This window comes from Diuraphis noxia, unplaced genomic scaffold (assembly GCF_037042655.1).
Source record: "Diuraphis noxia isolate RWA-SAM2 unplaced genomic scaffold, SU_Dnox_SAM2 contig0002, whole genome shotgun sequence".
Classification (NCBI taxonomy): Eukaryota; Metazoa; Arthropoda; class Insecta; order Hemiptera; family Aphididae; genus Diuraphis; species Diuraphis noxia.
The window spans coordinates 10,678,248-10,693,260 of NW_028301712.1; the positions used below are offsets into that span (position 1 = coordinate 10,678,248).

The window sequence follows — 15,013 nt, forward strand, 5'->3', positions numbered from 1 at the left end:
AAGAGATGAGTATTAATTTTTAATGAATAATAAGACGTTTATTCTTTTTACATCCATTGCATATGCAGTGTTTGTTTAAACAATTTTTTAGCCAATGAAAACCCGCTGGCAAACTTTTATTGATAATTTTGATGTGGGTATACTCGGATAGGTCATTCAACTTGTCATTCATCGAGTATACGCATTACCTCAAAATTTAAACGTGGGTATGTAAGACACATACCGTCTATTGTATCTTTATAATAACTGTATAAACTATTTGCCCAAATTAGGACTCATATATTGCAAAGATTTTTATCATTTATTAAATAGGGATTAAAAATAATAGGCAATTATTTATTTTGTGTAAATCTATTATTATTATTATTATTATTATTTTTTAAATTACATCATTATCCGCGTTTTAAATATAATATTAATACACAATAATACAAAAATATTTATTTATTCATTTATGGTTCCATACTTATACAAGATATTTAGCAATTAAAAAAAAAGAATAATAAGCTGCAGAAATTTTCTTCGCAGTACCTAATTACGAAATGCTTTTGTAGATTTATAGATACAAGTTAATAACAAATTTATTAAATTATTTAAAATCAACTTGATTCAAATTTAATTAAAATTTAGCTTAACATATACGCACAATATGTCAATATGACATATGTATATATTACTCCGGGGAAGGGATTTCAGTAAAAAAAAAACATACAAATAAATAATTTTTTTATTTAAATGAATTCAATTTTCTTTTTTTGTTTGTATATAAAACTATGTTTAAAATATAAATATACGATTAAAAATATAAAGTACTTTAATTAAAAGCTGAAAATTAAAACATAATATTTTGTAGATATGTTTAATGCATAGCATTAATATTAAAAGTGATTTTATGTAATCTCTCTTTATAAATCCTTAATAAGACTTATAAAACTTTTGCAGGCATATAGTCAATACCTATATATTTATAACCATATTGTTTCTTTTAATTCAAATTAATGTTCAACGAGTTTTTAAATTTCACATTTATCTTAATATATGAATCTTTGTGCAGTGGTGGTTATTAGCTATAGTTATAAAAATATATAGTTTTTTACAAATTTAACGTTATTTATAGGTAATCATCATTTGAAAGTTTAATGACTCCTAATTCATAAAAAAAAAAAAAAAATAAGACAAATCATTCAATCTTTCAAATAATAGCTTGTCTATTACTATTTTAAAAATAATAACAATTTTTATGGTATTCTTTATGTGTAAAAATGAGCTTTAAACAATATTACTAGCGTTCAAGAACCTCCAAATGCAATGTTATAAATGTATAAGTGCTATACGCAGTACAGTGTAACTCTAAATAAAGAGGATTTTAGTAAAATACGCCAAAACTATAATTTAAAGCCCTGTATGTATAACACAAATAATTGATCTCGAGAAGCACAAGCTTTATCCAAACCACAGATTTGTATAATCCCAACTCTTGAGAGCTGCATGATTGAAAACACGAATAATCTCGGTTGTATATTATAATATTATACATATTATTATAATATACATCCACATGAAAATATTATCAATAGGTGTACATAATTTATCAGCTGGTATTCATGAGCAGGCGGCCAGGTGATTGTGATGGTATGCACCTCGAGAAGGGAAAAATTCACGAGCAGACAGCAGTAATTAAATTACGAATCGCGCAAACGTTTGACAAATTTTCAAATACTATATGCTATTATAATATATTATGGGACGTTATAAAACTATAGTTTTTGAACAGGAAGATTACTTTTTCCCCGGCGGAATCGATAGATGGTTTTTAGGGCGCATGTAAACTCCACCGATTGTGACCTTTTTAGACCTTTTTTCATGTAAATTCCACCGGTATACGTTTATTTTACCTGAAAAAAATATGTAAACTCCACTGGTATGTTTTTTCATAGCAGCATCAAGTCAATTTTTCCAATTTTTTTTTTTTCAATAAAGTAATAAATATATTTTATTAATAAATTCCAAATTAAAATAACAAATTGTATAAAAAATAAATATAAATGGCATTTTTAACATTTACATTTAAATCTAGGCCCTAATTATAATAAATCTATCGTATTTAAATACAATAATTTAAAAAAAAAATCATAGGTATAAAAATCAAATAGAAATAATAGAAAAATATATAATTATTATTAACATTACGAAAGTAATACGTATCTACATAATTTATGTACAGATTTACTACTTATATATATTATATTCAGATACTTATATCTTTTTTTTACACAATATTAAAATAAATAATATAATAATTATTGAATATCTAATAGAGCTTATGTAAAGTGATGTATATTTGGATTTTTATATGGAATTTACGTGCTTTTAGGTCAAAAATACGTATCGGTGGAATTTACATTTTTTTGTTCAGGTAAAAAAAATGTATCGGTGGAATTTACATGTTATAAATCCAACCCTAAAATCGACTACATGTAAATCGGTGGAGTTTACAATCGCCCGGTTTTTAGGCTGCTACTACCTGCGCTATATAGCGGAACAGATGCTGGCGGAATCGATGTAACCTATCGTCTAGTATAAAAAGTTCTGACGGAATCGATGAAACATCGGTCAAAAGCTTGGAAAGCATTAAAGGTATATAATATGCAATATAGTTGTACAGTCGAAAAACTTAACACTCACCATGTTCTCTTAGAAACATTTAATGATCGAACGTGAGACCACGCCGATCAGAGTTCTCGCCCATGTTCTTCAAATTGGCACGCGAACAATGTTGAAGAAATGATGAGAAAAAAAAAACTCCCGAGAAACTGTACCAATACGCGCACGTAGGACGTTCAAAACTACGACCGCGCACGAATATTGCACTCGCACCGAAACTGCGCGCGCGCCAACTGCACCGGACCGCGGACCGGCCGTATTGAAACTGGTTCGCCGCTGTCTGAGCGCGTTTGAACCGACCGCGTGTGGCCCTACTCCGGCGCCGCGGCGACCGCCGACTGGATAGCGCAATTATTTTAATACCAATATCATCCGCGCGCACTGTGTGATGAATGATGATAGAATTTTCTAATGGAAGCGATTCTTCGTTGAACAACAATAAATAAATAATACCATCGTTTGTGCCTAAAATAGTTTTAAATAATTTAAAAATTCGACCGAATGTACTCCGATTTGAAGGAAAAGCCCGTGTATTAATGGACATCAGTGGACGGTAGGAAATTAAATTTGAATTTTTAATACATGATTCATAAGTTAATTGCTCTAGAGAGCTGATTTTAGGTTTTTACTTAAATATATATTGAATTTATGCAGCTCAACAAATATCTAATGGATATTAAAAATATTGTATTATTTGTTCATTTTCTGCAGAGTTGTACATATTTCGACGCACGAATTAAAATGTTTTTAATTTAAAAATGAACTTTTTGTTTGAAATTAAATTGGTGGTTATTTTGATGTTTTGGAAAATTGTTTGAAGTGGACTGCATTTAAATATTTACCGAAGAAAAGGTTTGCAACAATAAATCATTTTCAACTTTAAACATATTACAATATGATGTGCAAATGTGCAATTAATAAATGATGAATGTAAACATTACACATTTATAAAGGTTAATGTAAACATAATAGTACATATAATTATATACCTAATGTATTTTTATTTTAACTAGTAGGTATATAGATTCTTAATTTTTTTTAAGTAAAAAAATCACTTTTACCAGTTTAACGATTATTAAGAAAACGTTTTAAGATTTGCTTCTTGAGCATACTAGAATTATTTTAAAATTTCAAAAATCTAAAAATCTACTCTTTAGTCATGATTGATTATATATTATAACTCCAATTCAAATAATAATGACATATTTCTAAAATAAATAAACATTAATATAGAAGAAGGAATAGTCTATTTTTGGTATAGATTTTTTTGCCGAAAGCGCCAAGAGGTCCTAACTCCTCTTAACACGTTTGGCCGCCATATAGTGCTGTTTCTTTTCGTGAAATTGTTGATTCAATTTTAAGCGAAGTTTCGGATAAATTACTCGGTAACAATGACTGCTATAACATAGGAAATCACAAAAAGATACAACAACTGCACCTCCCTCCATATAAGACATTAGATATTTCGATATGAGAAAAAGCTACGGCCGAAGATTATCCACCGGTTGAATGGAAAGGATATGGTTATAGAGTCCAAGATATGGATTCATCCCTGATCAAATATCCAACAGCGAGTTTACCAGGTTTTAATTTACCACTTAACTTGTGAACTACCTTAAACCGCATTAAAACTGAATAACGAAAATGTAATGATTACCTATTACACAAACGGTGAATAGCGATATCTCCTTTATGTGTCTGTGGGATTGTGGGCTGTGGCCAATTCCAAACTGTCAAGCACAGAGTAAAAGAATGCCCAATAACGAAATACAAGGGAGGTTTTGAGGAAATTCACACACTACGCTGATGCCATAAACGGATGGACAATTTAAGCGTGCACCTATTGTGTGCCTATATGGGCTATGGCCAAACCCATGCCAAAATGGAGAAAAAAAAGAATTATAGGTCACCAATTATTGTCATCAAATTTGTTTTTATTTTTATTGCAATCTTTTTTCAATAGATCAACAGGCGTATAAGTCCTAGTTTTATTATTTGTTGTTGTTTTAATTATTTGGTTTGTGTTTTTTTGTCGGAGACATATGCTACTAATAATAGCAATATAGAAATAAATTATTTTTTCAAAATCAATGAAAAGCTAAGACTACAATATTACCCACATGATATAATTTCAAAACAATAATATAAATACATACATTTTTACGTTTTTACGTTTATTTCTAAATTAGCCACATCGCATAATAACGTAATTCAAGTACTAAATCAATCATATAATTTTCAACTAAAATTAATATTTATAATATTTTCTATAGTACCGATTGTGTCTTATATATTTTGATTTAGGTTAGGAATTCAGATGTACAGTTCAACAATTCCCCATCCCCTCAAAGGAATTATCATTCAATATTATAAATATTATCATGCATTACTAATTATATACCTATCTATACCCACCTAATACCAATATTGTTATTGTATCGGTGTTGGTGGTTAACGCAATAATATCAAACATGTAAACGTATCCGACTTCTAACAGCACCGACGAGGTGATATGTATGTAAAATATTATAATGTAGTGATATTTCAGTGAACAACAGCGCCGGTGGTATCAATGATAATTAATAACAATATAATATAGGTACGTCGTACGTGTAAGGTTTCTGTCGGATGAGAATCATCGTATTCGTTATACATAATATACTACAACGAATATGAACTGGTATACGGAGGTTTTATATGTATATGAACACATCGTTTATCACAGTTACACGACGGTTATGTATAAATATGCGTTATCATAATATTGTATCATTATACCGTCAATTAGGTTTCGAAATTTGAACGCCAAACTCGATTTATTTTATTTTAACCGCCAACGCCACAGCAAATTACTGACAGTGAAATTGCAGAAAAATCGATGTCGTCCGAAAAAAAACATCGTATAAGAACGAAAATATAACTATACGGTAGGTACAGACCGTATCCAATAATTGTTCTATGGCTTTTCATTATTGTTGTTATACTGCATAGAGCATTGAGGAAATGTATAGAAAAAACGACATCTAGAACTTATGTTTGCATAAAAAACAAATGCGTTTTTCGGTTCTTTTTATTATTTATTTTCGGCAATATTTTTAATTGTTGATGTATGTTTGATATTTTTTCCTCTTCTCGCCGATTTGTTCATTAATTAAACCCATTGGCATGAATGTGAAACACAACTACATAATACAGTAATATGTAATACATTATTAAGCATTTTAACAGTTACGTCAATCATAAATTTATATTTTTTTAAATAGCATTTTATTTTATGAATAATATTATATTTTTAGCCTTTTAGGGGATTTCACGTGATCAACAATTTTCAAAATACACACAGACAAAAATATACACGTAGGTATACGTCATATACTTAAAATAATACCTATACAATAGCGCGATTAGGGTAAAAATGCACAACGTGTACCTATCTACTGCTACAATACATATTAATACCTATATACGTAATTTCAACACGCTTTACAGATTACGGTTCCCTCGACTTGAATAATATTGAATGATATATTTTGATAATCTTTACCACTAGTTATCCTACGAGTGCATGTAGGTATCTATTAAAATCATTTGGTTATTTGTGCTTTAAACTTTTGTACTTCACAAAAATCGAAACTATAAAATCGTTAGATGAAGTAATAATATTGTATTCTTTTAACGATTTATAAAAATATATAATATTGGTATATAATATTATATAAGTATAATAATATAATAATGCAGTAGTTTTTAGACAACATTTTTAATGTTATGCACCTGTAAATCGTATTTCCAAAAATAATAGCAAACTATATCTGTAAAACACATTGATACGTGATATCTATATATGACTTTTTGCAAGCCTGGGCAAGTTAATGATAATTTTTAACTGAGTTAAGTTAAGTTAATGGAAAACATTTTAAAAAGTTTAAAGTTAATAGTTAATCTAATTCTTTTTTTAACTCAGTTAAGTTAAAAGTTATATGAACATTTTCAATTAACTTATTAACTTAAGTTAAGTTATTTTTTTTTATATATAGGTATATATATATAATATCTATATAAATAATAAAAATCCTAAATATTATTGACCACAGGAAATAGCCAATAGCTTTTCTATATATAGGTATTGAATTAATATAATTATGTAGTAAGTATGAAAAAAATACAAAATTGAAAATGCCGAAACAAATACAATCTTTTGATTTATTAACACACTAATACAGACAACTGACAAGTATTATACATTTTTTTTTAAATTATTAAATAAAAATAATATGGTATTTAAGAATGTACTCTGAATACTTTTTCAGGAAACTAAAAGTCTAAAACTGTTTGAGAATATAGCCAACTATATACTTCATTATATTTATTATTTAATTCTTTATAAATTAACTTAACTCGAATTTGATTAAAAGTAACTCGTTATTGATTAAGTTTATATCAATTAAAATAAGTTAAGTTAAAAATTAAGTTTATGAAAATTAAATTTTAAAAAGTTAAAATTAACTTAACTTTTAACTTTTTAACGCGTTTATGCCCAGGCTTGACTTTTTGTTTAAAAAAATCAAATAACTTTATTATGAAGTCCGTCAATGGATATTATTTAAAATGTATTTAACTTATTAGGCAATTTTATTTTTTCTAATATTTCTCATAAATCCACATCACTAGTGCTTAGGTATTGCTTATTGTAAAAATAATACTTTACAAATCGTTTAACTACCAGAATAGGTAGTTACAAAAAGTAATTATGAATTAAATATCTAATGATTTTACTATACTGGTGTTTTAAAATTAATGGAATTTAAATTCCTAACTTAACGGCATAATGTTTATGATATAGGTTAGGTTTGCTTCATTTTAAATATTTGAGTTGTAGAAAAATATTCATTGAAAAACTATTAACATACACATTATAGCTACAAATTTAAATAGAACATTAAATATAATAATTATAAGTATATAACTGGTAATCTGGCTATAGTAGATAAACTACTTGTAGAAGAAATAACAATAATATGCGTCTATCATAGAAAACGATTCTTAAATATTCTTTATCTGGACTCTAAAATGATATTACCAGGATTCACATACTACAAAATATTTAATAAATAATTAATTTATGTTAATTTACTATTTAAAATTATTGGATTTAAATAGTATGTATATTTTATTGGAGTAAGTTTTATTTGGTGCTGACCCACCAGAACTGTTGAATTATGTTTTAATAAAATAAATTAGTAATACAAACGCGCCTTCTCTAAAAAAAATACTGTTAAAAATTATCTAATGTAGTAACTCTCTCTCTTGATTTTATTGTTATAACTTTAAAATAATTATGTGTTTATGTTAATTATTATAATACTATGTAATTATAAATATTAACAATAATAACAATAATAAAAATGCATTATTAATATTATTATCTCCCTATAGTAAATAATAACAGACCAAACGCCATAACCATCATACTATATGCATACAAACTAATTTACTTAATATAAACAAAAAAATCACCCAATACAGGGCGTATGTTTTTAATTCGAACAGTTGAAAAAAATGTAGGTACAATGTGTATAAAAATTATTAATTAATATATATAATTAATTAATAACATTAAATTGTTCGTACATTATATTACTAGCTGAATATCCCGGCTTCGCCCGTGTGCAGTTTTTTTTTTGTGTGGCAAATCCTACATAATATATACGCCATATAATATATATATATATATGTTATAAGGGTTTAAGGGTATTTTAGTTTTAGTGTACTGAAGTTCACGGATAAATTGGCGTCAGTGTACCCAGCTTTATGAAATAATTCAACTTATAGACGGACAACCTTATAAGTCGTGGATTGGATTTAGCACTTGGTATATTTTTTTTAACGTGGTTTAAATTACTTAGTTTCTAGACATTTCCAACATCTTTTTCAACGTCTTTTTCAAAAACAAATGTGAATCTGAGATTTTCGTCAAACTTAATTGACTTGTTTTTGAGCATACAAGCAAGTATACATACATACATAAATTTGGTTTTAAGATAAAGTTTCTTTCTTCGAGGCCATAAGCGTGACAATTTGATGCATGCTTGTGCCTAATCACCCGACTAACCAAAAACAAAACAACCATATTTTATAAACAAAAAAAAGTTCTTATTGAGAATGAGAATATCAGGAGGGAATCCTTTCTAATTGCACATCTAGAACATAAAAAGAACTATTGTTCCAAATTGCAAGTTCGTAAATTTTATAGTTCTTAAGATGTAGCTCCGAACGAGTGAGTGATTAAGTGTTATTTGTCTTATATAATATATACAATATACTAACTATCCCTTCCAGCCTTGCCCGGGAAAAAATTGTGACCGTTCAACTTCTTTTGGATGTAACCCACTGTAGAAGAAATGTATTTTTGAGTGTATATCATATTACATTTTAATGCAGGTACCTACATAAGATAATTATTTTTATTTTTTTATTTATTAAAATATAATATAATGTGAATTCAAAATATTATTAAGTGTCGTTCAAAGTGTACGCATAACTCTACCATATTGTAGTTCATCAACCTCCACTGTTTGCGTATTAGACAGCAATGGGATAACAATGAAACGATTAATAATTAATACATGTTCAAACCAGGAGCTGTGTGAGTCTTTGTATTTTGTCATGTATACTGTTCATATAAATTTTTACTCACAAAACCACCCTTATTTTATATTATATGAGCTCTACTGACCTTCTGCTAAAATCGTCAAGAGCTGAAGTTTAATAATATACTATTTAGTTGTAAGTTTAAACTTAATAATATGCTATTTTACCACACTTGCCCTGTCCTGTAGTCCACCGTCAATAACATCAGCCATCTAGTGTCAGTAACACAACACTTTTAAAAATGCATTTATCTAAAATATTCAGATATATAGGTAGAAATATAAAAATTTCACAAGTACATCCCCTCATTAATTGAATTGAACTGAAATTAATTTTTATTTTATTTAAAAAAAAAATAATGAAAAAAAATATTGTGCTTAAAAACATTATGTTTGTTGTGGACACGTGTGCTCATAGTCAGCTTAAACTCATAACATAGTATAATATAATAATATCACAATTGAATTTTTGTTAGAATTTTTAATGATGGCGTTGGCGCGATTCGGCGGGCGTTGTCGCTAAACTATAGTTTGGTATGTAAGTGTTTGAAATATTACGCTGTAAATTATATCGAAAAGTAATAATTGAACTTCTACCATGGATGCGTGGGAAGTTGTTGTCGAAATGTTATCCATTCATTTTCTTAACTTTTAATCTTTTCATTCCATATTTTAATGTTGTGTATATTAATTACACTATACCTACTTGAGTATCATAAAGTCATAACATATAATACGGGCATACTTCTGATGCCTGGGTTGGTGGAAACCTGTGTGGGAGGGAATCAATAATTTAGTTATTAAAAATATTTACTAATATTTATTGAGTTAAAAAATTATATTTACTGTATAGTTATCAAATAACGGTGTTACTAGAGTTAAATATTCATATTTATGTTTTTCATAATAAATGAAATAGTATCAAATACATATTATATTATACTTAATTTAATTCAATATCAATCATTTTCAAATCTAATAACAATATTTATTAATGAGATAGAAAACAATGATAGTTTATACCTTTATAGATGTGTTAAGTACTACTTAGGTACTATAGCAACATAAACTTCTAATAAGTAATCAATAGGTAAAGTAGTAACTACTAATATGATATGTCAGATAATTATTCTAGTAACTATAAAATAGTAAGTACCTATGCTAAAATTGAATAATAAAAATTGTTTTGTAAATCATGCATAAAATATAAAAATATTAAACAAGCGCGTGCTACACTCAAAGGCGTAAAAAAAATATAATTTAATATTTTATCAGGACAGTAATAAATAATCATATATTATGAACACACTATTAATTATAATCTTATAATGTTTTTGTGGTTAGGTATTTAAATTAATAAATGTTTAAATAAATTATTAAATTATATGTTTCACAATTTATTTTAAACATATTCATATAGGTACTCATAAAGATAAATTAAATAAATAAACAATTACTTTTTTATTTAATTTATAAAAACAGTTTCACCTCAGAAAATAAAATTGTTCTGTGGGCTATACTATTATTCAGTTAAAGTTAAATAAAAAAAAAAAATCAAGAATGAATATTAATATCATAGTATGTAATAGTAATATACCTAGTTAAATGAGTAAATTTACTTTTTAACCATACATTTAATTGCAAAATAGTATGAATCTAAGTATACGTCTGTACAAATATTTTTGATTTTGTATATTTTTGATTGGAACACCGATTAAAATCAATTATATAGACCTGTATTCAGGCCAAATATTACGATACGCAGTGGCACCATTCTAACCCCACGTAAGTTATAATTTATAAATAAAGTCATGAGTACAATAATATTATGAACTTATAGTCGTTAGATAATATCTTAATATTTTATATTGTGCTTGGAGAAAACTTGAAAAGGTATAAGTAATATTTCAGAAATTTTAAGTAGAAAATTTATTATATTTTATGTTTTTGTAGGGTAATAGCCAACAATTGTATGTAAATACGTATACTATTTTTATAAACACATATAGGTAGTATATTATCCAAATTATTGACGAATTATAATTCATATTAATATCTCTGCGCTGCACTTCCTGCAGAGCGTTGTGCGGGGTCGTTCGAGCCGTGTGCTTGTGTTAGGTTAGGTTACTACTTGAGCAACAATCGTAACAGCCAGTACCTACCCATACCCCATTTAGGGTAAAGGAGAAAGACAAAAGAACGACAGAATAGCAAATGACCACGTACGGATCGGCTGTGCCTCGAACCAAATGATACAGCGTAACAACCGATTAATAAGCATTACAGTTAAACATTATACACCGTAATGCGCAAATCATACCTATATGCCTCGCAAACTTATAATAAAGGAACCGCCGACGATGATGCGCAATAATATAGGTTACTGATTGACGTATAATATATTATATTCTATATTTGATAACGTTGACCGTTGTTCTAAAAATCGCCTTACACCACGTTAAGGTGTTCCGTGATTTTTTTGTGAACATTTTTTCCAGGATTATCCTTGGCCTACCCCTATCAATAATATAATATATTATAACTAAAGTTTATCAAAAAGGTTTTTATTCCTCAAACAACAAAACTATACATGCACCGACCTAGTAGAGACGCGTATACCTATGAAACCTTATAGTTCTACACGAACGATAACATTAAAATACAATTATAATGTGAGTAGGACAGTAGGTGACTTTGTGCATCCTACCTCGTCGCGCCGCCCGGCCCGTATAATCCTCGCGGGAAGCGAGCGGCACGTTGCACGCGTGTCGTCGGGATAGAGGTGACCTGCGATGAGTGCAATGGCTGCAATACTCGTTTCGCTGCCTACTGCACAACATGCACAACACTGTCGTCTGTTTAAAATAACAATATTATGTTAAACACGAGAACGGTAACGTGAAAACGGTTGGTTATAGGTCGAGATTCTCGATTGGAATTTCGTCGCACCGGACTCATACAGTCATACGCGTACTCGAGCATGCGAAAACGATGAATCGGACGGAAGCGACTATGGCAGTTTCGTAATACCGTCCGACGGAATATTACCTAGTACCTACTGATAAATGTACTTTATAACAAGGATTATTAGGAGGTAGTTAGGTACCTATATATATATATAAATATATATGTATGTATATTAAAACTAGTCCGCAGTAGGTATATGATTTTTTTCCAACTGGACCAAACGTGCTTTGCCCGTCCTGAAGTTATATCGAGAGAAATTTTAGCGCACAATAAGTGAAACGGACAAACATGTTTCCATCTTTGGTAGATGATCAATTAAATACTATTTCGTAACAATATGTAACCAACTTGGACAAATCACCCAGAGGCTTTTTTTCTATGATTACTGTGAATAGTCTTACATCCTATATATGTTATGAAACTATTTTTATATATATAAGTAATACATTAATATTGACAACTTTTATTTCTGTAAATATGAATAATTCAAATATTTTATCACAACTTATTTAAAGCAATTGTGTTATAAGAACCGAAGAACTCGCATCTGTTCACTGTTGTTGTATAGTCTGGCATAGACGAACAATATATTATTATGGTTAGGTAATGTTAGTAAAATTACATATAATTTACTGCTAGAACCATCCTCAATGTTGAAGTTTGATGTAAATTTTCTGCTACTGAACGTTAGGTTAGGACAAGAGTAACACACATCTGCACATATATTTGTAATAGGTACCAATATATTCTTCGTGGCTTGTTGCTCCGATCAGAATGTAAAATAATGATTTTAAAATATATGAAAACAAATATACAACATAAGAATATAAAAGAGTTAAAATAAATTATTTCCATAACTAATAATTATTAATAGGTAGGTACCTAAAAGTTAACATTACCGACAAAAAGTTAAAGCAAATTGAATTGTATACATTTTAGCAATGCAATATAATTAGTATAGTACATTTTTAATATTTTTAATCTTAGGTCCAGTTAAAAGACAATGTTTTAATTTTCATAATTATTATACAATCTGGACATAGTATCATACTATGTCCATACTATTAGTATGGGATGTATGACTTAGATAATAAACCATTTAACCATATAGGTTACAACATAAAATATAAATTTGATAACTGGTATGACAAATTGCAGTTGTTAACCAATTAAAATGGTATATCATTCAAATATTTATGACATTATGAGTAAAATAGACTTTAATCTGAAGTGGTCAGAACATTCTAAAAATATACAGAATATTAAAAATAAAATAAGGAGCTTAACCGTTTTATTCTACGACTCCGAGAGAGAGTTATCGTATAACATGTTGAGGAAGCCCAATTAGAACATACATTACATTAATCCATTGCATAATATTTCCCAAAAAAGTGTTGTAAAAGCAACGAACTCTCTACCATGCATTATAAAAATCCCATCAGGGGAATTAATTATTCAACCATACCAATATATTATCTCATATCTCTTTATAAGTTAAACGTAAGACAATTATCAATAAAATCCATATTCGACCACACACTTTATTCCACAGAAATAATATAAGAACAATAAAATACATTAAAAAATATCATAAACCTTATTAACAAGTTTAAGAAACTTCCCCAATTTACTTGGTCAAATTATATCTAGTAATTTAAATAACGAATTAAAGAGCCTGAAAAAAGCTTATGTGAAAGTCAATTCAATTAAATATTGATATAATTGATAGTTAATACAAATAAAATAAATAAGGAAATCAATATAACAGTAAATGTAATTGATTAGAACGTAGTGTGTATTAATAAAATTATTTATAATATTATAATATCTTATCAATATGTAACGCAAATGTTAATTTTGTTTCTAAAATATCCATCTCCTATACTTAAATAATTGAATCGTATTTTTAATTAACTAATTGTATTAAATTTGATCGACATAAATAATAATAATAATTTGATAATATTACCTTTTGTATTAGATTTACAATGGACATTTTTTTTAAATAGTTTGGTGTGTTATATTTTTTTTTGTACTACAGAGCGTGTTTTCAAAAGTTTCATGAGACCATACTTTTCTTATTAGTTTTCCTGATCGTTATGAGAAACTACCAAAAAACTATGGAAAAGTTTGAAGTTGAAGGATGGTTTTAAACGTTAAGTTATAAATATACGAGCGTATAGCCGACGATAGTTAGTGCCCAAATCGCGGAAGAACGCGAGAAACACTAACAAAAAAATTTAAACACTATTGTATAGTTTTTCAATGTAGGTACCTAATATGTTACATTATTAAAGCCATCATATTAACTCCGCAGCGTTAGGTACACTATAAGTATATGTGATACATTTTAACGGCTCATAAACACGATATAAACGAAAATCGTGGTTGAATTTATGTTAACCTTATGTTTAAAGATCCGTTAAATTAACGTTTATACAACATAGTCGTATAATATTAATATAAGTCTTCGGGTGGGTATAATATGCTAACTATTATGTTATACCTTATACCTTAACCTTATTTTTTCCAATTCAAAATTTCAAACACTGCATATGCATAATATAATGAATATAAATATTTTTAATAAGTAGTACCTAATACGTTTGATAGTGCTTATGTATTTCAAACATTATTAACTCTGTTGACTACATTTTAATGTTCATGGTTTCATCTAACCCTATCTTTTTATATTGAAAAAAAATTGATTGAGTTTTTTCAATTAAAAACAT

The 15,013-nt window shown here is 27.9% G+C and overlaps 1 protein-coding gene and 1 long non-coding RNA gene across 2 annotated transcripts in view; one reads left to right on the top strand and one right to left on the bottom strand.

Moving 5' to 3' along the window:
* The window catches only part of LOC107173534 (bloated), a 45,986-nt gene extending 43,050 nt beyond the window's left edge, over positions 1-2,936 (bottom strand). The window contains exon 1 of the mRNA XM_089220868.1: positions 2,686-2,936. Coding sequence (XP_089076994.1) covers positions 2,686-2,704 — 19 coding nt within the window. The 5' untranslated portion in view covers positions 2,705-2,936. The remainder of the gene's footprint in view (positions 1-2,685) is intronic.
* Positions 1-15,013, top strand: part of LOC149058090 (uncharacterized) — a 37,182-nt gene that overhangs the window by 17,153 nt on the left and 5,016 nt on the right. The gene's annotated exons all lie outside the window — the stretch shown is intronic.